Source organism: Dermacentor silvarum, chromosome 5 (genome assembly GCF_013339745.2).
Source record: "Dermacentor silvarum isolate Dsil-2018 chromosome 5, BIME_Dsil_1.4, whole genome shotgun sequence".
Taxonomy (NCBI): Eukaryota; Metazoa; Arthropoda; class Arachnida; order Ixodida; family Ixodidae; genus Dermacentor; species Dermacentor silvarum.
This window is the reverse complement of record NC_051158.1, coordinates 18913837-18940903: the sequence shown is the minus strand read 5'-3', so window position 1 is coordinate 18940903 and position 27067 is coordinate 18913837. Positions and strand designations below refer to the sequence as shown.

The following is a 27067-nucleotide window of genomic DNA, read 5'->3' as shown; positions in this document are numbered from 1 at the left end:
GCTGTGCAGGCTTTCACGCGTTATTGTTCTTGTTTGCGGTGAAGTTCGTTAGCAAGAGGCTCAAGCGCAATCTATTCGGGCAAGGTGCAAAACAGTGGCCCGGAACCTATTTCTTTTACGTTAAGTGGGGCGGTCGTCGAAGGCGTGTCGCGCATTGGGTGCGCGTTAAAGAAAACCCCTTGTGGTCAAAATTATTCCGGAGTCTCCCACTGCGGCATGCCTCATAATCAGATCGTGGTTTTGGCACGTAAAACCCCCAAGATGTGTGATGTAATGTGTCGAAGGTGTGTCTGTTCCGTGTTTGAATTCATTAATATTCCTAGACTTGTTCAACCGCGCCTGCGAAAGATATATGGCGAACTGCGGTATTCACGCTCAGCCGAACGCTATTACGCTCCAAAATCTTTTTTGCAAGCCTGGCCCGCCTTGGGGACAGCGGGGCTCTGATCGTTTCTCTGCACTTTCTTCTTTCGTTTTCTGTAATTTTCGTGTACGTGCATTCCGCTTCAAGCTATGCAGTCTGTTTCTAACGGCAAAATGAAAGACGTGCAGCCACCGAAGGCAGCACGAGAAACTTTTTGGGGTTTATCCGGTGCCGAAACAATAAGCATCATCCATCTTGCGTGCATTTCCTTTCTGACAGGAAAGTAGGGAGTGACATCAAGTGTTAAAGAAAGAAAAGGCAAATTAATTTAAAGAACGGAAATGCTCAGCAACTCTTTCGTCTCCGGTGAAGGGAGCTTTGAGATTCAGTTTCGTAATTCATTGGTAGCTGGAGTCACTGTAATGAGGCCTTAAATTAAATGTGAACCTAATTACTTCGTTCAAACGAAGCAGGCTTGTTAGGCCAATGTTTAGCCCTTCCGTTCGTCCCGTACGCATTCGCACTTTGGAGCTGACGTCTAAAGTCACATTTGAGGCTTGTAACCTCGAACGTGGACCTTCTTTCGCAGCAAAGTATGTGGGTCTTGGAGGTGGCGTTGAATGGGCCGCGCAGTCAAAGGCACAGACCAGTCATTTCAAAGAGAGCGAGCACAAGATTGCCTCCGTTGCCTCGACTCAAGTGTACATGCAAAGTTAGAACGCGAACGGGGCACGAGAATATTTTGTACTCGATTTCATTAGCGTTTCATCTCTCGGTTTGGTTATTTATGTTGAATGAAAAAAATGATAACCGCCGTTCTACTACTGTGTGGACATGACTCGAGGGAGCCGAGACGGCGTTTCACTTTGTGTGCTTCGAGCGTCCTGATCGCTTCATCGTATGCCCGACGGATATACGCGTGTGGTGCGCACACGGTCGTGTTGGGTGACTTGGTCTGCCTGTATAATGATCGGTTACAATATGTGCGGTCAGCACGTGACAACAATGTGCTGTCACGTAGCAGCGAACGCTGAGGCATGATAGCAGCCAGAGAGCTGATTTGCTTTCGCTGCTGCAACAGGACATTTCTGCCGTTATAGACATACTTAACGGTGACTTCTAAGACTATATAGAAAATACATCAAACAATACTCGATATGGTAACGCGGTATGAGCATGTTTGCTAACGCGCGTGGGGTTCTGTGGTCTTGGCTGTGTTCTGGCTTTTCTGCGTGGTTCGCTAACACTCTAGTGTGTGCCACTGGGGCAGACGTAGCACTAAAACTCTCTACCACGCGTTAGCTGGCGTAAGCAATCGCGGGTTGTTGATGATGATGACTATGATTGTTATGATGATGCATGAAATCTGCACAATGTGTCTCGGCCTTTCTGCGTTTTTTTTTTTTTTTTGTATGTGGTTTTTGGTTTGCTGACACGTTTTACCATCACCGCAAGAATGTAACGGGTTACTAGTGCCTGCGGAATTTGTCGGTTCATCATGGCTGCCTCACACCACCCTACTAGATACACACACATGCGCGACACCGTCGTTCATCTGTCCATAGTGTTTTGGCCTTGCTGCTGCGATGTCCCTTTCTTTGCCGTAGCCAAGCCTTGCCGTGATGTTCGCACTTCTTGGTGCATCGCTACATTGTTTGTTCTTTGTGTTTCTTTTGTTTGTGCATTTAGCTCATAGACCAATGTCTTCGGATGCGTATGCAGTTGTATGTCTCTGTCCACAGTTCTTGCGATGCCTTGCAGTGGGCCCTGTCACCACCGTAGCTCTGGACACGCTTTACCCGTAGCCTAGCTCTCTAGCGTACCCACCTAGTGCTGTCGTTCTTTTAGGCTTTAGTTGTTAGCTTAACATTTTCCTCTCGGTGTAGGAACAGGATGTGACGTCGCAACAGCACCGCAAGAGGAACGGAGACGACTAGTAAATATTTATCTGTACAAACAGTCTTGGGTGAACCATGGTTGAGATCATGTCTTGTGTCGGTATGCTATGAGCTGCTTATTTTATTCCCTGCCAAGCTAGAATACTGCAAAACGTGCCTCTTTTGTGACATGCTGCTTTTCAGCATCTTTCAGAACTTGTACTCGTTGACTCATCCTGACATAAAAAGGAAGGACAAAAAGTGTGGGTAGGCGGCGCGTAGTTTCTGACGTGCTGCTATTGCAGACCCAGTTTTTTTTTTTTTTTTTTTAAGTCTATTGGCGACGTTTTCAGCAGCGTGCTACGCGAGAGGTCTCGGGGGATGCTAGGATGACAGCGGGCGTACGTCAGCTTTCTTATTTCGCTCAAAAGTTTAGACTACATGTGTCGTTCGGCAGATTGTTGCCGTGTGCCAAAGACAGTGGCGTCCATGAATGATGTGCGTAACATAGTTGAATCAGGCAGCAAGGATATGCACGATGATTACTTGCAAAACGAAGAGCAGTTTGACGATTTCAGCACCCGTCTAGTGTCAAGAGACGGACTTAAGCGTAGCTAGATGTCTTCTACTAGCGTTAGACGCAGTACTTACGGAAACTGCATAGACGTGAAAATCAGCGTGCTGGTGACATATTCTGATACCGAACCGCTGAATTCCACTTATTTGACAGTGTAGTAAACGTGTTGACGGCATCATGAACAGCCAAAGCATAAACTTTTTTTTTTTTTTTAGAGTGTTCCAAAACAAGAACAATAACCAAGTGTTACGAGCGCTAAACCACAGTCAGCGATTGTGACTTCGTAGTCACTTGAACCCGAGGCAGGAGGGTATCAGCTCATAAGCTGGAGGCGAGCACATGGTCTCAGCCGTGTTTGTGTGAATAAAAGAGAGTGGAATTGAAGCAAGCGTTTCTTTCTTGTGTGTGTGTGTTGTGTGGTTGACTTGCTCATTTGCAGATCGTGAAACAGAAACTGTCGGCCGATGCTGGCGCAGCCGCGCGCATGCGCATTGCTTACCTCGAGCAACCAGGCGCTCTCGAAGCCAGGGACATCACCGGCACAGCCGTCGACAAAGTGCGTATATGACACACATGACACACTGGCGGCGACAAACGTCGGAGAGAAAAATAGCGTTAGGTCAATGACAGCTGAGTGTCTATCGATGCAGTGATTGTGGCTGAGATATACTGTTGTGTCCAGCGAGCAGTTCTACTGCGCTGCGGTTTCTCGCAACCGAGCTGTGTGACATTACACGTTCACTAGCGCACTGCGTGGAGTGGTGTGCTTTGTATCAGCGTGGATGTTCGCGTGACGCAGTGGTGCTTCCTGCACTCGCACAAGCGGTCTAGTTGATCATTTAGTCTTATCCGGCAAAGCTAGGACTGCGTTCCGGTGGCACCTCGGTGGCTAAATCTCGTCCTGCTGCTGAGTGATAGGTCGCGGATTCGACCTTCGGCAACGGTGGCCGCATTGCATTGCGGGCGCGCAAGGCAAAACGCATCAGCCGTCGGCTGAACAATCACGCTGCGGCAAGCAGGATTTGTCCATTTGTTTTCGTTCTTTTCACTAACACAAATAACAAAAAAATAGAATAGTACTCGTGTACTTATATTTAAGTGCACGTTGTAAAGAACCTAAGATGGTCAAAATTAATTGGAGACCCTCCGTTACGGCGTGTTTCTCAGTCCGCTTTGGGACGTTGAGCCTAGTCATTCCCTAGTCACTCGGTCGGTCGCTGGGTCAGTCTCTCACAGTATTGCCACATTTTCTTGTCGGGTGTCACTATACTGATCCCAGAGAGTTACTGAATTTTCGCTTAACTTTGTTACAGTGTCGCAAAAATTTTCGCTGAAACTGTAAATTGAATTTTAACTAACGTAGTACCGTTTTGGAACTCTATAAGCTTACGTGGCACAAATCATTTACCGAAGCTTTTCTCATTTGTCTAGCGTCGGTGCAGGCGAGTAATAAACAGAAAGTTTACCGGCAAGGCGTATAGAGTTTTTATTTTATACCCAACAGTGGATGAGGAAATCTAAAATTTGGCGTGTACGTGCAGATTGCAACGTTATAAATCCACGACAATTAAAACAAAAGAAAAAGAAACTGGTAACCTGATTTTCTTAGCACGAAAATTAAGACACTTTGGCCTCATTATTCGAACTAATTTTGTAGTTCTTGTAAAAATAGCGATGGCAATTGCGTAATCTTGATGTAGGTAAAACACTATGCTTCCACCCCTTTGATCTACCTGAAGGCTTCGTGCAGTACTGATTTGTCCAAAATCCGTGAGCAACAGAAGCGGTGCTTTCAAATTCGTGCAAGAAAGAGCCCAGTCTCTCCGATATGTATACGCCTTTGTACTGTCAGTTTGTCTGATTATGCTTTGGCTGCATCTCAAGTGTCATCACATATTTTGTTGCAATTAGATAATGTAAATTAAGTTTACTGCTTCGGTTGCAAACGTTCTCCAATCGAACATATCTGTAGCGAAAACTGCAGAACATGCAGCGTTAAGGCCCTTTAAAATTGGTTTTGTAAAAAATCAATCAATCAATCAATCAATCAATCAAAAACTTTATTTTCACCGAAATTTCACGAAAACGGAATTTTACGGTGTAAATAGGTGACCGGGAAAAAAGCTGCCTAATGACTGCAGCTTGACAGCCCCAGCCACCCATCGGCAGTGAAGACAGGGTACAGCACTCATAATCTTTAGCATGACAGTTTAAAAAAAAATAAGCAAACATAGAGTGTGATCTCAAACAATTGTCACACACTCGAAGATTTGTACCACAGTGGGCGCACTGCTAATACATGTGTGCAGGTAATATGACGATTTCAACACATGTGTTTCTAGGAAAATTTATTGTTCACAGTGGAGTGCAGATATGCACTTTAAGACATGCGTACAACGTAAGAATAATTCACAAAACAAAATGGAAAGCGCAACGAAACACTAATACAATAGGCATGTTTTAATTTTCACAGAAATAATGCCTTTATTTCTTTCTTTTTTTTTTGTAAGAAGTGAAATATATTTAAAAGGCTTCCATTTTGTGAACCGCTTGTGAAGCCAGTTAGGATCGCCTTGCCGTGAAGCCCAAGCACGATGCGACCACCAGCGATGTGGAGACAGCCGTGGCTTCTTCGTGATCACAGAGACCATATGCTCCGTACAGACAATTAGGGTCGGTTAGCAGTAGTTCTTGAATAATAAATTACATTGTAGAAAGTCATTTCGGAGCAACTTTGAAAACGTCTAAGTCACTCCAGCCTATCAAAAATGCTGCTGTAGATTATGCGTTACGTTTGCCGCGCTTAAATCAGAATTTTGAGGTATCAGACTCAGCGTAGCATGAATGATACGTTGGGCGTTGCAGGCGATAAAGTTCAAAGCGCACGTGCTTGCCGGTTCTTTCATGGGAAAAAGAAAGAAAGAAGACGACCGAGAAGGCGTGGTTGATAAGATGTAGACGTGAAACACGTACACATGAAAAACAAGCTCAAGGAAGAAATGTTTCCGGGCGCGTTATACAGAATACCCTTCGCATGTAGCGGCTACATAACAGTTTTCAAGGTCGTATGACGCAACAGGTGAAGGATTTTAAAAAGATAAATACGCCGCGGAACACGTGGTAGCTTATATTCATGAGATTGACTTAAGGCTTTCGTAATCGCCGAGTAAGTAAACTCCATATCAGGGCAGTAGCTCTCGCTATAGTCTCTGGCGATATAAACTACTAGCTAGCTGTTATAACGCTGAATCGCAACGCTGTAGATTCAATTCAATTACGTGCCATAACCACGATCTGATTCTGAGGCACGCCGTAGTGAGGGACAACGTGTTCATTTTGACCACCTCGAGTTCCCTGAGGTCCGCCTAAATTTAACTGTACGAGCATTCTTGCATTTCGCCCCCATCGAAATTGCGGCCGGGAATTGAACCCGTGACCTCGAGCTCAACAGCGGAACGCCATAGCCATGGGGCTACCGCGGCGAGTGCCACGATCTCTCGCCTCCGTATTACGCTAGCCACTGTGTTTCACTTAACTTGGGCCTAACTTTTAAAATATGCTAATGCTACGTCGCTGGACAAAACCAAGACAATGTTTTTCTCGCGTCGCTTGGAGATACTCAGGTTATCTTTTGCATTCCCCCTGATTGCATAATTAGTCTTAATTAATCAACTTCTCAAGTATTATTATTAGATGAAAAGGGTCAGTGAAAAAATTGTAGAGCAACATGAAAAACTCCCGATGCAGCTTTCTGTTGCTCAATACGTACTACATGAGAGTGTTTTTTGTGAGCGTGAAAGATGCCCGCGAATACACGCAAAGTGCTTCGAGCGGCCAGTCGCGCGGCAATTTTGCGTGTATTCGCGGGCTGCTTTCATGTCGGGCCCCTCGGCTTCCTTTATTCTCGTTTATATATATATATATATATATATATATATATATATATATATATATATAACAAGCTTAAGAGGAAGCTTTAGCTCGGGTGCTTCTATCTTAATACATGGAAAAGGAGAACTGGTTTTTCTCGGCAACCACTGTACCTACTTTCATGAAGTTTGTAGCATTTAAAAGAAAACGTTAGAATATAATGACTGTTCGAAGCGGATTTCTGATTTAGGCCGTGCATTATTTTATGAAGATTGATGAAAATCGCAAATGTTTTAAAGCTTACCAATTGTTGGCAATTTTTGTAAAAAAGAAAAAACAAGCCCTAAATCAAAATACCGCTTCCAAAAGTCCCTAAAATTTAACATTTCTTGTCAGATTCAACAGATTTCATTAAAATCGGCCCAGTGGTTATGTCAGAAAAGCATTTCTGCGTTTTACATGTATTTAAATATGTGGCATCGGAGTTGGGGCTGTGCTAAAGCTTCTTCGTAAGAGGAATATTTTACTTGGGATATCCTATCGGAAATACTAGGGAACGGAGAAGTTGCTTTTTTCGGCAACCACTGCACCGATTTTGGTTAGGCTTGCCGCATTCCATAGCAGAAATTAATATCCAGTCTCTTATGGAAGCGTTTTTTATGTTTTCGTTTTTTTTTTTTCGAAAATTGCGGAAACTTGGAAAATTTGAAGAAAGAAATTCAACTAGGTAGTATCGCGTTTACAGCTCTGTAACTCAGTAATGAAAAAAGATATCACAATTACGTGAACTGCAAAATAATCTAACTCGGGCAAAATTGGTGTACCATACACCGCTCCGAAATGCACCACTAATTTGTAAGTAATACTTTTGCAACACCCTCGTAAACATTGTAACGCTTTCAGGTAGTCTGTAAATTCAGATATCTAATTTGTGCACTTTAGATGCTCTAACGGATGCAGTTTGCGATAACAGAACTGTGATATCTGCTTCTTTGTGCTCAGTTGCGAATGTGTAAGCTTCGTGCTTCTATATTTTTGTTTTTCGAAATCACCAATTTTCGGGAATGTTTGTAAGAGATTTCAGACCCCGAGTCAAAATTCTGCTTCATTTCTGCATCTTACATCTATTTAAATAGGTGGCATCGGAGTTGGCCCCGAGCTAAAGCTTCCTCTTAATCGTTTCGCGCAGTTTGTGTTCTGTGAACAAGGCTTTTGTGTAGAAGTCGAAAGTGACATCTCTCTCTCTTTTTGGCGGCATCCTCCTTTCTCTGTAGACATGAATTTGAAGGCCGAATGCCTGAATCGCCGCAAGAGGCGAATGGGCGTGTGCGAACTCGATCGACTGTGTAGAGAGAGAGAGAGAGACAGAAGAAAGGGGAAAAGCAGGGAGGTGAACCAGATGGGAAGATCCGGTTTGCTACCCTACGCTGGGGAGAGAGTCGACTGTATATAATAACCTATAGTACATATTACACATATGAAGCGAAGTGTGGCGTGGTACACCTGAAAAAAAGAAATTCCCCCGACACTATGCGATATTATCGTACCCTGCAGCAAAATAATTGTGCTGTTTTACGTGCTAAAACCACGATCTGATCATGAGGCACGGCGTAGTGGGAGACTCGGGAATAATTCGGACCACTTGGGGTTCTTTAACGTGCGCCTAATTCTAAGTACACGGGTGTTTTCGCATTTCGCCCCCATCGAAATGCGGCCGCCGCGGCCGGGATTTGATCCCGCGACCTCGTGCTCAGCAGCCCAGCACCATGGTCGCTAAGCAACGTACTCTGCAGTGCCAACAAGGGGAAACGCGATTTTGCGTGTCGTGCAAATAATGCTTATAGCACATAAAATATTGTCAGTCATAGATAAATGGGTAGTTTTACTGCTTAAGTTCAGATGAACCAGTGGTTGCGGAAGGCAGGGAAGACAAGAGCGATATATTTTTAATGGCACTGAAAGCGATATTATCGACACACTGCTGGCATGTGTAGTTACCATCACGACGGGTTACACAGCACTGAGGCGGTGTTACGAGAAAATACCGTATAGACTCGTGTAAGGGCCGCACCCGAGTAAGGGCTGCACCACCACTTAGCAGCCCCAAATTTCGGACAAAAAAAATTCAACGGAGAAGCAATCGCGTTCCGTGCCCCCATGCCTCGCTCGAGCATCGTCAAATTTTCTCACGCTGCGTAATTCCGCGTGCCGCTACTAGATGGCGAGAGCTGAGCGTTGACCTCTTATGCAGTGGTACATCCGGGGATCCGGGGTGTGCACATGCAAGTCAAGGCTCGTGCTGGCGCTATTTTCACCAAATTCACCAAAAGGTTCGGTATCGTGTAAAAGCCGCACCTCTTCAAAATTGTAAAAAAAAGTGCCCACACACGAGTCTATGCGGTAGAGCAAGTTCGCGCAATTGGGTATCGCTTCATCGGAGATCGCTCATGCGCAGACTTGGAAGTACTCGCTCACTGCCATCAGGGTGGAATAAGGCCGCGTGTAAATTAATCTCCAGCATTAGAACGCTCTGTATGCGCTTTCGGTTGAAAGCACTGCGTTTCTGGCGAATAATGATTCAGCCAGATAGCGAAAGTGGCGCTTCTCTTCGTTTGCTCATCACGTCGTCTGCTATCGGGAAGGGAGGGGTAGCCAGAAGACGAACAGCGGCGCGGTCACGTGTTAAATTATGGCAGCGCCGATGCAGCGGAGCTGTAAATGGTCTGTAGATAACCGTCACTATTTCTTCTAGATGATGGTAGTTTGTCATAAATAATGCTAATTTTAAGCCCTAAGTAACGCGAGGCCTATATTTCTCATCATTTGGCCTAAAATTGATAGGACCCAACAATAGATAACAGCAAGGCCAGGTGTCTTATTACAGCGTGTATAACGTGACGCTTAAAAGCTAACGTGTACGCTGCCCGTACAAATTTTGATACCGCCGATGCTACCTTCGGATCGAACAAAAGTAACCGGCTCTTCTCGTTATTTAAGGTGAATAATACCGGTTACATATAAAAACGTGAAAATGTACATAATTATATCAAAGTTACCGTGTCCTTGATGGTTGCGTACCTAGTTATTAAAACAGACCCGAAATAGAAGGGCAACGCTGAGAACGCCAAACCTTTCTGTTCCGAGCAGCAGTGAAAATATCATAGCGGTAACGTACATAATTTGTTTGACTCCTCTCGTATGCCTTGTCTCTTAGGGCTTCCTATACAACTGAAATCGTCGCCTAATTCTGAATCACCCGCACCGGGTGATGAAATCGTCGACTGAATCACCCGGTGCGGTGATTCAGTCGTTCTGCTGCTTCGCACGGGACCGTAGGTTCGATTCGTGACCGCCGCGGGCGCACATTTATGGGGACGAAATGCAAAATAATAATCTCGTGTATATATACTTATGGTCAAAATTAATCCGGAGTCCTGCCCAACTACGTCTCTCATAGACCATTGGTGCCCTGGCACGTTAAACGCCACAATATTTAACTGCTCATTTGAAGGCGGAAACTGCCTGATCACCGAATCCACCAGTGTAGCGAAAGCCACGGATTGCGTCAGCCAGCCATAAACTCGAGAGAAAGAAAGAAAATCATGAGCCATTCCACTCTGTGAAGGTGGATGACCAGCAAAGCTGTTTGGCACACGACGGAGAGCATACGAATTCCGTCGTCTTGCATAACGAGCCGCTTGCGGCTGGCCTCTCGGGAACGATCTTCATCGGTGTTTGCCGCCGCCGATTGCATTCTGTTCTCGCCGTCGCTATTCGTAGGCGCGCTGCTCTTCGGGAGTCTGCACTATACGACGAGAGAAGTGAAATTCAAAATGGAGAATGGCAGCTTGTTTTCCATATACGACAACGCACGACGGTGCCGCCGCCTCGGGAGAGCATAAGGAAACTAGGCACGCACGAGCTTGGAATGACGAAAAGAGAGGGCGGTGTGAACGTATACGCATTAAAATCCCTATATAAGAAAAGTACCGCCATCCTTTGACAAATGCCGCTTCGCTCTCTCCTGTGTTCTCCTGTATCTCCGATTGGACGATGATAGCGCGCGCTTTTCACTTTATATTTTCTTTTTTTCCGCCTCAGAGCCATGTTGAAAGTCCTCTGCGCAGCCGCAGTCGCCGGCGGCGGCGGCGGCGCGCGCCCGGCCTGAAAGCTTCAACGTGGACTTTCTAGGTGCGCCACCGTCGACTTGGCTTTCGCAAGCAAAAAGTAAAGAAAAAGCAAGCGCTTTAGGAGAGGAGGCGGCGGAGGAAAGAGTAGATGGTGGTACTTTTCTTAAATAGGGACTTTAATACACATGGCCGACGCGGGCCGCACAGCCGTAAATCTTTGAGAAGCGCTTATTATCTATCAGAGAGTCTACTGATCTTGAAAAGGGGGCCTATTGATAACTAATTTAATCAAAATTCATATCCAAGTGATGAGACGTTTAAGGTTTTGCTTAGAATGAAGCGATCTTGCCTCAAATTCGGGAGCTGAGTTTTTGCACGCGCGTATCTGTTTACGGACACGAAAAATGCATAGAATCCTAGTCATAGACAGCTTCATCTGTAAAAAACACGTGAATTTAACGCAACATTAAAATCTCAACCGCCCGAAGCTTGTTCGAATTATAGCGACGTAGCAACAGTGGCGCCGGATGACGCGAGCACCACGGGCCCAAGATCTCGGCCTGTCGTCTAAGTGCCCCAAAGCAGTCCGAAGGGCAATCCTCTCTTCTTCGTATCTAGGGCAGTCACATAAGAGATGTCTGGTGGTTTCCTCAACACCACATGTGCTGCAGTTGGCACTGTCCGCCATTCCAATTAGGAATGAATAGGCATTCGTAAAAGAAACTCCTAATCGCAGGCGGCACAGTAAGGTTTCTTCATGTCGTTTAAAACCGGGTAAAAGTCGTAATTGCATCTGTGGGTCCATGGCATATAGGCGCCGGTTGGTAAACTCTGGTGTATGCCATTTTCTTAGAGTTATAGTATGGGCAAGACTGCTGAGGTGCCGCGCTGCATCCGTTCTTGACAATGGTATTGGGATTCTTTCATATTCGTCATGTGCTTCACGGGCAGCTTTGTCGGCACATTCATTGCCAGTGATGTTGCAGTGCCCAGGTAGCCACTGAAATACAATGTCGTGGCCTCTGACCACCGCTTGATGGTAGCGTACTCGTATCTCTGCTACCAATTGTTCATGTGGGCTGCGGCGCAGAGCTGATAAAAGTGACTGTAGGGCTGTCTTTGAGTCACAGAATATAGCCCAATTATTTGGTGATTGTTCGTGCACATAAAGCACTGCGCTACGGAGGGCGGCAAGTTCAGACCCTGTCGATGTTGTGACGTGGCTGATCTTGAACTTCTTGCAGAATGATGCCGACGGAATAACTACCGCACCAGTAGAGCTGGTCAGAGTCGAAGAGCCATCTGTATAAATGTGAATTCGATCAAAGTAGGAATCATGCAGCATATGTAGAGCAGCTTGATTCAGGGCACAAGTTGGCAAGTCGGACTTCTTTGTAACTCCTGGAATGGAGAGCCGCACTTGTGGCTGCCGGAGACACCACAAAGGACAAGGTGGTATTGCGGCAGGCGTGAAGTCCGATGGAAGAGAAGATCGATAGGAGGTTACAATGCCCGAAAAAGTTGCATCTGGCCTACTTTCCGGAGAGAGAAGCAAGGCGCCATAGGCTCGGTAGGTAACGGGTGCTGATGGAGAGAATAGCACTCGCCACCGGTGGCTTGTACAGCCCAGGTTGGCCACGTAGTACGACACATTTGTGGCTTCGTGTCACTGTGGCGGGTGTACTCTTAGGCATGCAACAATGGGCACGCACCAGGTGCCGAAATTCTCTGTTGACCCCAGTTATCAACTGGAATAGAACACCAGCCGGCACAAACCCGCCAGTGGCCCAAGTTGCATATATATATATATATATATATATATATATATATATATATATATATATATATATATATATATGTGTGTGTGTGTGTGTGTGTGTGTGTGTGTGTGTGTGTGTGTGTGTGTGTGTGTGTGTGTGTGTGTGTGTGTGTGTGGCGAGGAAACCGTGACGAATAACAAACAGAGGAAGAGGCAAAGAAACCTTCGTCTAAAATAAAAAAAAAAAAACAGAAACGTCAACGAACGCAACAGGCGCAAGGCACGGTGCTCACTCGACATACATTCGGTTTACGTAGTTACCGCGAAAAAAGTATGCCCTCTCTCGTTGCTCTATAGATTGTTGCATTCCTTTCTTTCCACCTTTAATTCTAGTCGACTCGCTCAACTTTTGCCACCTCCGTTTCTGTAGAAACGCTTGTCCGCTGGCCAGTGTTAAGATGGAGCTTTAGCTCGGAACCGACTCAGATGCCTCCCAATCAAATAGATGCAAATCGCCGGAATAATTTTGTGAGGCAACCGCAGGACCGATTTGTAGGAAATTTATTGCAATTGAGAAAGTTAAATTCCGGCAACTGTATAGGAAGCAGACTTATGAAAATCGTCGTTTCGATTAAGCGTGTGTGCTCTGGTGCGTAGCACAAAGGCTTAATCGAAACGATGGCAATCTCCCGCCAACATACGCAAGATGCCTGAAGCGATTATTGACGCGGATTTGAGCTGAAGGTTTTTTTGCTTCTCAGCTCAGTGAACAACGCTGTCGTGTGGAAGCCGAAACGTTCAAGAGTTTTCAGACAACACCAATTTGTTTGGCGTTCTGTTTTTCTTCCTATTATGCCGTCACTTCCCGACCAGACGAGATTTCGTGAAACTCTTGATTTCATGCAGATATATGCATGATTTAGGACCTCGCATTTTTCACAAACATTGCCGGAAATTGACAAGTTTCAGAAAAATAGAACCACAACGTTTGCAAATCCGTAGCTCCGCACCAATAACGGATATCGCAGTTTTGTAAACTGAATCTGTTCGAACAGTATACCCATGGCGGACAATGCGATATAGGAGTTTATAGCTTACGTTATACACTGTCACGATTTGCAAAAGTACTGCTCATAAATTAGTGGTGCACCATAGAGCGGCGTATAATACGTGAGTTTTGTCCACTTTAGATGCATTATTAGATGAAGTTGCATTTTATTAGGTGTAGTTGGATGCAGAGCTTTATTGATGTAGTTGGATCCAGAAATTTCGGGGTAACCTGCGCAATCGAAAAAAAAAAAGTGAACTGCGTTTCGTTAGTCGTCAACGTAAACAATGAATGTAGATTGACCAGGAGGGACACTTGTGACACCTCGTATGTTACAGCTGAAAACGCGAAATTCGTAGCGACGACGTATTGTGAACTGCCTTGAAGAAAGTTTGCTATCCAAGAGATAACGTGTTGGGCAAGGTTAAGTTTTTGAGGAAACTTGAAATGTGAGCAAGGGGCCAGAAACAGTGTCCAAAGCTTTGGCGATTTCGACAAAAAAGAAAATACAGCGTGTGTCACAGCCAAATTTAGCATTAGCAAATGAGTCGTTTCTAATGAACACCACTTACGTTTTACATACCAACGCGTTTCTGAACCCGTATTGTCAACGACCTAAAAAAAAAAAAAAAATCAGATGGGCTGAAGAAAATCAGAAGCATTCGAAAAAAGGAAATTGTGGGCATAGTTATTTTAGAGCGAACACGATAGTTATCAAAATGGGACGGTTGTTATCTGGTGATTGCTTATTGGCTGATTTCCGGACCGGAATCACATGTCACACTTTTCCATCGCTCGGCGAGGGCGAACTGGTACTCGGGAATTATTACTGCAGAGCGTCACTTATGTTTTGTTTTGTATATTGAGGTGAATGTATAATCGATCAACATCACTGCAGTGGTTGGCGAGAAGAAAAAGAAAACTTTTTTTTCTTTTCATGTATTTAGGAAGGAGCTCCCGAGCCAACGCTTCCTCTTAAAGAGTTAACTGTATATCGAGTTAGTATTAGTGGCGCCGGTATCGATGTTTCGAACTTGACGCTTTTAAGTAGAGAGTTGGTCGATAAGAATTTATTACATTGCATTAGAACATTAGTTCATCGTCATCTTAGCGCACCGACGCTGTGGTTCGCGCAAGATTCAAGAAAGGAAGCTCCGCTCGTCACTTTGGCAGCTAATAACCAGTGTTTTTGTGGCAAGTGAATTCATACCGAGTGCTGAAAAAAATATTTCACCAGACTAAGCTAGCTTGGTGTTCCTCTTATTCCGTCTTTCACCACGCTCTCGGGGGCATTGTCGACTTACACTTCTCGGCATGCATCCCCCCCCCCCCCCCGTGTGTGATAGACAATTAAATAGGTACCAAGAGTCATTATTCATATCGGAGTCTTAATTAGCAGGACTACGGGCCGAATATTTTCACCTAGATAGGTCATTCTACTCAGGGAAGTGGCGAGAATTATATACAATTTGAGCGAGAAAAAAAAAAACAAGAAAAACATTGCGGCACTCTACTGCCCGAACGGTTTTGTCGACCGTTGGACAATAACGAAGTCGGTGTGCTTTCCCTCTTTCCCCGAGCTCCCACTTGATGCCGGCCTCGAACAGGCAACTCGGCTTGTTCCGGGTTAGAGACGAGCGCGCCCCGCTCCGGGGCTTGAAACCCGCTAAGGTGAGGGACGGCGCTGTGTAAACAGGGACGAGCTCGGAGGGACGCCACGGCCTGTCGCATACGCTCTGCAAGCAAGCGTGCGGCATTCCCGCAGCTACAAGCGATTCGCTCAATCCTTCTCAATCAAACTTAGCGAGCGGTATATGGGCAAACAGCGGCGCCCAATATAAGCGAGCCCTGTTTGTCTGTTCCTGTCCATCTTCGTCGTCTGCACGTCTCTCGCTACGCTCGGTAATTAGTTTCGGTTTGATGCACCCCTCCAGCCGTGGCGGTCGGGTTATCCTCGGGAAACAGCCAAGGGCGCGAGCCGCCGTTCGAGCAGCAGCAGCAGCAGCTCCCGGAGCATGTCGTCATCGTCCTTTGCCGGTCGACACGCCACCTCCTAACTTAGCCCGTCCTTAGCGTGCACCGCCGTCTGAAATGAGATTTCGCCGGGCCCCCCGTTTCTTCGCAATCAAGTTTCCGTCTGCTTCGGCGCGCGGGCGGCCGCCACGTTAGGCTTACCCGTCTCCTCCTCGTTCTTTATCCCCCCCTGTCGGCAGTATGCACAGGCCGACGAACGACAGAGCGTCCCGAACGCTCCTCTCTTTCTCGGGCGGTCGAATGTCATTCCATCCTGCCAGCATCACGGCGGGGGCGCGTGGTTCTCTATTAAGGCCGATGCTGTGTGCCCTTCCTCGTTTGTGCTCGTGCGTGCGTCGGTGCGTCGCCGCTGCAGAAAAGCGATAGTAGCGGCAGCGACGAACGCGGGCGGCGTTTGGCTGACGTTGCGCGGAACGGACGCTGTTTCTGGACGCGGAGATCCGGGGAAGAAAAGGCCTAAGAGCGACCGATGAGACGGGCACCTTGGGACTAATCTAAAGCGCGCATGTCGCGCGTTTACTGCAGTGTGTGCACTTCTCTCGCCCAAGCCGTGCAGCGTTACGGACGTTCGGGAAAGTGCGCGCGATACAGCGTGTTGCTCCGCGGCTTCGTGCGCGCACCTTTACGCGTATCCATCATCGTCTGCTGTCGCGAACATCGCACAGACGTCGCTGCGCATGTATGTTGCGTGTCATTACCGTGTGTGCGCCGAGCGGTATGAACAATTAAGTGAAAAAACACTGTGGAACGTTGACACTGTTCTTCGTTTGCTTTTTTTCGCGTGCTCCGCTGACCGCGTCAACGCGTCTCGCAGCTTCGACATCCCTGCACACTTTTAGGACGACGAGAGCATGACCTGCGCGTCTCTTCCCTAATGAAAAAGCGTGAAGATTGGCGGGCGTGTGGCCGGCGCTTTCGTGGCCGCACAGTCATGGTATATGTATACAGGCGCGTTCAGTGTACTTGGCCCCAATACGCCGCTCGCCTGGGTGTTGGCGGCTCTCTATCTATACGCGTTGTCTCGTTTCTAGCTCTACACCACTAAGGCCGGGAGTTCGTCGTGTTATTTTCTCCGGGGCGAGGCAGCAGGTCTGCACGTCGCGTTAGAGCTAGGTCTAGCAACCGCACCGCTGCCCGTATACCGGATGATGAGGCGAGCGCGGGGCGCCGTCGTTGCGCGGCGCGGTTGTTTATGCGCGCAAACACGCGGTGCACACTGCTGCCAAACGATGTAGCAGACGACGCGGCAACGCCCTGCGCCGCACCGTCGTCTGCATCAAGGGTGAGAAAGCGCCAAAGCAGACGACAGGTCACGAAAGTTACCGTCCTCGTCTCTACTTGTTGGGATACTTTCTTGACGCCACATATACGTAGAATGGAAGCTTGCTATCGAGCGCCGTTCTGTTATATGCACTGGGGTTTTGTACAAAAAAAAAAAAAACGTTTGAAAGGACAGAGTTAAAAACGGTCTGTCTTTCATTAGCCTCACCTCATCAGCTTGCATATTTCTAATGTCGTACATGTGGGGGGAGCTCTGTCGCAAACAGGTAGTGTGAACATGTTTGCTCACGTGCACTATCGGCGACCGCCGCTATACCGAGCTTCAAAAAAGAAAAAAAAGAAACGCTGGGATTGCGCCAAAATTAGGAGTTCGATGAATAGTCACGTGGCCTTTTTCATAAAAATAAACTGCAGGGGAGGTACGAACCGGCGGCCTCTGAATGGCAAAGTACAATACCTTTCCGGTTCGTAGTACTCGTCTGCTCATTGCTTTTTCATCATCATCATCATTTATTTTCCCTTAAGGACCCCTGTCGGGGTATTACATAAGGGGGGGGGGGGGGGGGGTTACAGGAGGTAAGAATAGGAATATAGACGTGGTTACAATTTCCTACAGCCTGTGGATTACATTTGAGAACACAACTAAAAAGAAAAAAGGAACACACAAAAAAAAAGGAAAAACTTCGCGGCACACCGAATACAATGCAAAAGCAAGAAAAAAAGAAAAAAAAGAAAAAGCGAAAGAAGGAAAACACAGTACGGTCATTATAAGGTTAGAGTTTGAGGTAATCAGTAAGCAGCCGTTTAAAGATAATGTGGTTACGCTCGCTGACAACTCTATCTGGTAATCTGTTCCACTCTGCGATAGTGCTAGGCAAAAACGATTGATTAAAGGAAGATGTTGAACCATGCAAGCGCTGGATGCTGCAAGAGTTAAAAAGGCGACGAGATGTACGGGTTGGTGGAATAAGAAGCTTTCCATGCAGATGTGGGAAGTTATAATATATTCGATGGAAAAGGCACAGCTTTGCAATTTTCCGACGCAACAACAATGGTTCGAGTCCTAAGGTTGATTTAATCTTACTGATACTTTCTTGGCGGCTGTACCTGGAAGTGATGAATCTAGTGGCACGATTTTGTATTGATTCTAAAGTGTTGATCAAGTAAGCTTGGTGCGGGCTCCAAATAGCTGAGGCGTATTCAAGTTTACTTCGAATGAAAGTTTCATAGGCTAGTTTTCGTGTCGATGGGGGGCACAGGGCCAGGTTGCGTCTGACGTAACCAAGTGATTTAGTAGTGTCGGTAGCCAATTTGGTGATGTGGTCCGTCCAGGTCAACTTGCTGTTAATGGTGATACCGAGATAACGATATGATTGAACGGTGGATAGGGTTGTCGAATTTAGAGAATACTGGTATTCCTTGTTAGAGTGCTTACGGGAGATCCGCATAACTTTACATTTGGAGATGTTAAGTTTCATAAGAGAATTGGAACACCAGGTTTCTATTAAATGTAAGTCTTGTTGAAGTATTGCATGGTCGGTTTGGTCCTTGATGCGACGATAAAGTACGCAGTCGTCTGCGAAAAGTCTCATAGAGGATGAAATGCCGTTAGGAAGGTCGTTTATGAAGATGAGAAAGAGAAGGGGACCGAGGACAGACCCTTGTGGTACGCCGGAGATCACGCTAGAAGTGCCAGAGCAATGATTTCCGACAGCTGTGTACTGGAGGCGATTTGTTAGGAAGCAATGAATCCATGACAGTGCGAGAAGGTCGAGATTGAGGCATGAAAGTTTGGCCAAAAGTCTTCCGGTTCGTAGTACTCGTCTGCTCATTGCTTTTTCCTAAACTTTCGTCGCAGGAGGCGATGACATGAATTAGGCAGCTGTTCAAATTTATTCCTTTGCGTTATAGAATTGTGAACGCAAGCGCAATGCTACTTTTGTGGAAGTTCTTTAGTTGCCTCGAATATTACCAATAAGTACATGTCTCCGGTGCCATATGCGTCATGTCATAGAGTGAAAAACATTATTCATGCAGTAGCCGATACCTAGAAACGAAAAAAAAGATGTCACAGTTTTGCCCTAAGGGCGAAGCAATGAATGCGATAGCAACACAGCAATGTCATACGAAGTAAGGTGAGCGGCTTTGGTAGCAATATGAATTGTAGTAAACATGAGCTGATTAAGTAAGCAGGTGTGCTGCGGCGTAAGTAGACCGACATGAAGAGAGACTCGATGACCACGAGAAGGCGCGTGTGAAACGGTGGTGTTGATGAGAAGCGCTTCCCGTGGGCAGCGCGTGCGAAGGGACACACCTGTAGCGCTGCACTGCCGATCCGGGCAGCATTACATGTGTAGCGTGCGTCGGAAAATGTGGCCCGACTACTACTAACTGAATGAACAAGCGTGGTGTGAGCGCGCACAAACAAACATGAATAGATCACACTGAATGACTGCATACAACGACTGTCAAAACGCTGGCAGCAAGCGCATACGCTGCAGCGGGCGAAGGTACGTGCGGTCTATCGCTTCAACAGAAACTGAGCGGCGAATGCACAGTGCATAAAGGTCAGAGCCGTGTGGAGATAAGAGACGGTGCGGGCGAGCGACGAGCGCGGTTGTTGGCAGAGTAGAAGTGCCCCCCCCCCCCCCCCCGCTCCCTCCGGCGCTGGCTTCCCGCTTCCTTGCTTGCGCGTGGGAGATTGAGTGCGTTCGCTCACCGTGATAGCGCGCGTCCCCGCACGCTTCCGCTCGGGCATACGGCGCGCGGCGAAGATTTTATCTATACGGAACCTCACGGCGACGGCGACGGCAGAAATCCGGTTGAAGTGTCCATATAATTGCTATCGCAATAAAAAAGTTTATGGACGAAAATCCCATGTAAACACATGTGAAACCTATATAAAATCCATATGCTGTAATGTATTGGATTATTGGTATTGGAGTTGTATAGCGCAATTTTATATATCTCGTTAGGGCAGTCGTGGCAGGAGCCGAACCTTGCACCTCTGTATTACAGTCGCGCTGAGAGTAGCCTGGTGCTTTCGAATCCCGCAGCACTTCCCAGAGGAAATATATGTCCCACCGACGGGGATGACAATGCGACCGGGTGTACGAGGAGCATGGTAGACGTGCTCAAACTACACTCCATGACGTAGTCTAAACCGACGGCAAGTAACATCTAAATGATGGAAAACATTTGTGAGAACAGCCGTGGGGGGCACTCACTGCACCTTGGCTAGCGATGTGAAGAATTATTTCAGTAGCAGGCTAGAGACACGCTCCCCAGGCCTACCTCTCCTCCCTTCATTAAAATCTCCTCCTCCTCTTTCGGTGTCCTTGAAGCAGGCAATATTCCTCCTACTTCAGTAAACCACGAAAAGCGCTTTATTAACGAGCTGCGAGCTGTTCCCTTAGCATGTTTGGAAAAGTGAGAAGCATTTCGTTACATCGCGGCAAAGCACTGCAGCAATCTTGCGTCGCCTCCGACATTTGAAACCATGTCGTCCGTACAACACGCGAGATTATCTCGGAGGTCATTGATTTAGCCCCTATTACATTGGTACTTATGACTTTCGGAGAAACTTCTCGTGTGACCTGAGTTGCGCGGAGAGAATAAATTTTATTATAAATTTATGCAGATCCCACGCACTGTGAGAATGGCCGTTATGCGAAGAAGGTTGCGGGTAGCCTGCTGTGTAGCATCGTTTGGGGTTCTGAAAAAGATGGACCGGCTAGCCTGTTGCGTGCGCGAGCGTGTGTGTGACGCCATCAGCAAGGCGACGACGGCAGTAATACGGCCGCTCGCATTACGAGTGATTTCTTGTACTCCGATGAAGAAATGTTAAGCCTGTTCTGTTGCAACCTCGGCCGATACCGAAGGCGCGCTGCATTGCGGGAGAAACACGTTAATGAATGCGCTGAATGACGGGCGTTCAAACAGAAACGCAAGAAAGAACGAGACGGATTGTCTGCGCTTGCGTTCTCCTTTTCGTTCTTGCTTTTGCGCGCCTGCCTTTCCTGCCAACTTGCTAAACTTTCACTCGTTCTAAGTTTTAAACGCGGGAAGCTCGCAATAAAAGTATTTACAGCCACTTCAGAAACAGCTCTGAATGGTTGCCAATACAGTTATTGGACAGTGGCCCCTTTCCATTCTTAATATGCTTCACCTTCCGTGAACCGGTCATTATGCGGCTCATCCGCACTGCTTAACGCATGTCTCGATGTGAAGAGAACTGAGCACATTCACACCGGCGACTGACAGAGGTCGCGTGACTAAGTTGGTCGCATAGTGACGTTCGCAAATGGTCGCTTTGGTCGAAAAGCGACCAATTTCGTGGAGTCGCAAAGCTACTCAACCAATCAATGACGCAGGGCCTGGACGTCGGAATATACCACCATACGACTGATGGTTGTTTTACGTGGCCGCGGTTATGCGAGCAGACGTGAACGGCAGCAATCGCGACATATTTCGATGCAGCTGGGCTGCATAACGCGTTTTGTTTTTCCTGTGCATAGGGGTTGGGGGCAGTTTTTCGGGATATATATGGCCGTGTCCGTATGATTGAGATCATTGGTCGGAATTCGGAAGTCTCCCGGATAAAACGGGATAGTTTGTTGGTATGTGTTAGCGTTGTTTGCTTCCAAAACCAGTACGAACTAGCTCAGCTAGTCGCATTATTTTATTAGTGTAATTGCATGGTCTCCTAGATCGGGTGGCGCGTGCTGACAGCGTGCAGCGCCGAATCTCCGAGGCCATGGTAATTGTCATGGTGCAGCTGATAATTGAGAGCAGTTTTCCCAATCGCAAGCTCCTCAGTTGACCGGACGTGCAGTTGTGAGCTGCATTACAAGCAGGAGGAGGCGAAAAGAAAGGGAAGTTGCAGGAATTATTGACCAGAAAAGCTGGCTACCCTACACTGGGGGAAAGGGGAATATAAAGTCAAGGGAGAGTGCAAGACGGAATTCATGTACTTGTCGAAATTTCGTCCCTTTCGTTTCGAGCGCGCTTTCGACTTCGTAAGTTTAATGATTTAATGGCTTGTCGTGAATTCAGCCTGTGCCTCAATTAGCCACGAAAAGCCACCATACGACTGTTTTCGTGGTATTGCAGAGAACAAGATCTTCATAGCCAAAGCATTTGGCACTTGGTGATATACTGTTAGAATATTGCCACATTGTAGTGATGTGAATAGAAACACCAAATACGCTACATAATGTTCTAGCTCTTTATTTTAATAAATCGCTTTATATTATTTATTTATTTCGTCACACTTAGTTAGGGACGCGCATATACTCACTCTGAAGTGTCGTGATATATTTATGCATGGAAAATTGCATCATAAGATGAAATAATTCTGAACGTCATGAGTTAAGCTCCTGCAACACAACCGAACTTCAGAGGACCGAAACAAAATTCCGCCGCAGCGTACGTTCTCAGTGAAGCCGTATTTAACAGTGACAGTATTTGTATTACCCATGATTCTCGCGATTGTCAAACGTGCAGCTGCAACTTCCGTATTTCCGTCAAGTAAACTTAGTATTTAACTGTGTAGCGAGGGTACGTTGTTCAACTGACATTATTACAAATCGCTCAAGACGAATCCACAAGTTGTCGCCCAACATGGCGCGGCGACTGTGTTTACCACGTAGCGTTTATGTATTTATTTTTTTCATTCCCCAGTTGGCGCTTCGTTCCTGTAGCATCTACGAGATTAGGAGCAGCCGCCTGTTATTGACAACTTTGTATGGGAAGGGTGCAACAGAATGACCGGGTCAAGGAAAGGCGGAGGCGTAGGCGTACTAATTAGGCGAGGTCTGAAGTGGCGAAGGGTAAACGAGACATGTAAAGAGCATTTATGGATTAGTGGTACATGGCAAGGTAAAAATACGTGGCTGGGAGTAGCTTACCTGTGGACAGGTAGTGATAGCAGGGAAAAAAATAAGGAATTGGTCGATTGCATTAGAAGCGATATTAATGAGTTCAGTAACTCGGGCCAGGTGATATTAGTGGGAGATATGAACGCGCACATGGACGATTTAGACGGATATACTGATTACAACGGCTCTCTAGAGCTGGATTTGTGTGATGAACAGAACCTTATAGTAGTTAACAGGGAGAATAAGTGTCATGGACAGGTAACGTGGCAATGCGGAAACAGGCAGTCATGTATCGACTACGCCTTAGTCTCAGAAATGGTCTACGAACAACTGGACCAAATGATAATAGACGAAAATGGAAAAAATAGCCTGGGAAGCGATCATAGACGTTTAGCATTAAAGTTTGGGAGAGATACCAGCGCAGAACATGAACCAATAGCCTCAGAGTTTTTAAAAATGAATGACGAGCAAATAACAGAGATCGCAAACAACATAGAGAAGAAAATTGAGGCTTTTCCTACAGCAGTCTGGGAATATAAGGAACTGGTGGAGGTTATGCAGCATGAAATAAGGCGGACACGGCAATACAATTGTTGGATTGGAAAGAGGAAACCACGTAAGTGGTGGAACAAGGAAATTAAACAAGCTATAGAAGAGCGTAAAGAGGCATCTAGGGTTCATCGAGAAGCCAAAAAGTTGGGATTACAAGAAGAAGAGGTGCTCCTTAGATGGAATACATACCGAGAAAAGAAAATGGTTGCGAGTGAGCTCGTGCAAGATAAAATTAAATGCGCAAGTGAACGTTGGGTGCATAACATTCACAAAAGAGACAAAGGCGCCCCAAAAAGATTCTGGAACCATATAAAAGCACTCGGAGATCCAACTAGAAACTCGCAAACGGCTATAAGGGATGAAGACGGTAACATCTATGAAGGCGATGATGCGCTGCGGTACATCACAGACGTTATCAGGCATAACTTCGGTACGAGAAAAAGCGTAGTTCAGACAACAGATCCAGCAACAACAGAGAGGCCTGAGAGATCAAAATTCAGCATAGAAAGCTTTTATTGGAAAAAGGCAGCAGAAAATGTCCCTAACAACACGGCAGCAGGACCCGATGAAATCCCAATACAGCTAATCAAAAACCTCGGTCCAAAAAGCAAGGCACTGCTGACTAATGCCATAGAGCAAGTGATTAGAACAAAGAATATTCCCGTTGGATGGCGTGAAAGCAAGATGAATCTTATCTACAAAGGCAAAGGAGATAAGGATAAGACGAGCTCGTACAGGCCAGTTACAGTAACGTCGGTGATATATAGAATGGCAATGCAAGCCATAAAATTAGAACTGTCGAAGTGGGTGGAGGAAAACGGTGTATTGGGGGAACTACAGAATGGGTTCAGGCCAGGCAGACGCTTGGAAGACAATGTGTTTGTACTAACTCAGTGCATAGAGATTTCAGTAGCTCAGAAAAGACCTTTATGGATAGCATTTCTGGATATTAAAGGAGCTTATGACAACGTAGACAGGGAATTGTTGTGGGATATTCTTCAATACGAAGGCATAGATGACGATTTCGTGGAGCTGCTGAGGGAGATATATCGAGACAACCAAGTACAAGTGGCATGGGAAGGCCGAAAAGGAAATGAAATGGTGGGAATTCACCAAGGATTGAAGCAAGGATGCCCTCTGTCACCATTGTTGTTCACGCTTTACGTCAAGGGCATAGAAAGACGACTGGAAAACAGCGAATTAGGTTTTGATTTATCCTACATGCGTAATGGACAAATGGTGCAACAGAAGATCCCTGGACTGATGTACGCAGACGACATTGTGCTACTAGCGGACAATAAAAAAGATTTACAGATACTTGCGAATATCTGTGGGAACGCAGCGACAAATCTAGGCCTTAAGTTTAGCACAGAGAAATCAGGGACTATGATCTTTAATGAGCACACGAGTAACTTCGTGGTGTCAATTCAACAGGAAGTAATACCCATAGTGAAGCAATATAAGTACCTCGGCGTACACATAAACGAAGGAAAGAATTACTCAAGCAACCACCAAGATAATCTGAAAATAAAGGGGAAGCGGAATGCAGCATTAATGAAACACAGAGCACTGTGGGGCCACAATAAGTATGAGGTGGTGCGTGGAATCTGGAAAGGAGTAATGGTGCCAGCGCTAACATTCGCAAATGCCATTATATGCTTAAAATCGGATATATTGGCGGGTTTGGAAGTTAACCAAAGATCAGTAGGCCGGTTGGCTTTGGGAGCACACGGTAATACGACAAATGAGGCAGTGCATGGAGACATGGGTTGGGCCTCTTTTGAAGTCAGAGAAGCACAAAGCAAAATTAGTTTTGAAGAAAGGCTCAGGAACATGGATGAAAGTAAATGGGCGGCTAAAGTGCACAAGTATCTCTACATGAAAAGCGTGGACACAGAATGGAGGAAGAGGTCAAGGAAGTTGGCAACCAAGTACAGGATAATCGAAACTGTAAATAGACAACCAGGGGTCATCAGAAAGAAAGTGAGAGAAATAGAGACCGTGAATTGGATGCAAAGAATGGAAACGAAAAGGACAATGGAGATTTACAAGAATGAGAAGAAAGAAATTAGAAAGGAAAATCTGTACGATAACACAAAGGGCAGTGCCTTGCTATTTGAGGCTCGAGCCGGTTGCCTAAGGACGAAAACATATCGGAACAAATATTCGGAACTAGATGAGACATGTGTATGCTGCAGTAAAGATCCAGAGACCACTCAGCACATCCTAATGGAATGCGACCGGATCCACCCAGCGAGAACCGTAGGTAACGTGCAACTCCCAGAAGCGCTTGGGTTTAAAGTGGAAGGAAACATAAACAGATCAGCCGTAGAGATCAGCAAGAGACGATTAGAGTACTGGTGGAAAAAAAGTAGGGAAACGATGGATGCGACCTGATCTCTTAAAATCATAGGCAGCGGTACAAGGTAAATTTTTGAAAAAGAAAAATAATGATAGGTATACAAAAATGCAAGATAAAGAACATGTATAGTATACCTGATTAAATCAAGCAGGCTAGGTGACTATTTGTCGCCGCCCCGTTTCAAAGGGGATGCCAATAAATCATCATCATCATCATCATCATTAGTAGTGTCGTATGCACTCTGTACATTACATACACTGGCGCACGCCATCGCACGCATTTGTCAAACTGACGTTCGTAAGCAGTTTTATTTCCTCTCATTCTACTACCGTGAGTGCTACGTGCTTCTCTCTTCTGTGTAAACAATGCGCTGCGCACTGGCTGGTTTAGCGCATAGCGTAGCACAGGATCTACGAAGTTTGCTTGCAAATTGATATTTTTTTTTCCTTTTTTTGAAGTGCTCTTGCGTAATCTCTGCATCCAAGCCGCCGATGTGTGTGGCTCGCGTCTTTCTAGAAACTTCCCGAGTCTTTTCAACCGTCGCTCGTCGTATAATCCTATCCGAAAAGCGCTTTCGCTTTCGAAATGGTCTCCCGCCGCGCTGTGCGTTCCTCTTTGGCTAAAACCATGCATTACTGTGGAAGCTATACGAGGCTTAGCGAAGGCGTTGCGGCTGCGCAGATCAAAGTGGCGCCGAGCGCTGACAGCGCGGTCATGCAGCACATTTTTTTTTTCTTTTTTCGCTCTAGATTCTCGCCAGTAGATCGTACAACGTCGTCTGCTTGCTGGTCTTCACAGCAGATGACATATTCGCAGAAGCGTTTGCGGCGGAGGAGTGCGTTCGGTGTGCGAGCACCCACCCGATGAACTTGTGCAGCTTCCTCAACACTGCGCAGTATATATATACATCAGGCTTCTGCAGCACAGATATTGCATATTTGACACTGTTCGAACCACATATGTGCACTCGTGAATTCATGGCATGCATACACTGACGTGGGTGTCACGTGAAACGCTTTGCAGCAACAAGCTTTACTTCCGACATCTCCGCTTGCTTACCGCTGTTACGACTTACGACGAAGTGCAGCACACAGAGCCGCGCTGCTCGACATGCCGAGCAACGCTTCTGTCAGGATAGCTCTTCTATTTGGCTAAACGGAATTCTGCAGCTTCCGGCAAACTACACCGAATGTTGCGTCGACATGGAAGCTATAGCCCAAATGGATTTTTCCGAACAGATATCTGCCTCTGTGTCGCTCATATTTTGAGCAGAGGTGTCGCGCACTGGCGGTGCGCTGAGCTTAATACGTGTCATGTTTGGATGTGGTACTTGC

General features: G+C 46.3%; 1 protein-coding gene across 1 annotated transcript in view; it reads left to right on the top strand.

The window, feature by feature from the left end:
• The window catches only part of LOC119453983 (protein alan shepard-like), a 261137-nt gene that overhangs the window by 161864 nt on the left and 72206 nt on the right, over window positions 1-27067 (top strand). Inside the window, exon 5 of the mRNA XM_049667198.1 lies at window positions 3258-3374. Within this exon, the coding sequence (XP_049523155.1) occupies window positions 3258-3374 (117 nt within the window). The remainder of the gene's footprint in view (window positions 1-3257; window positions 3375-27067) is intronic.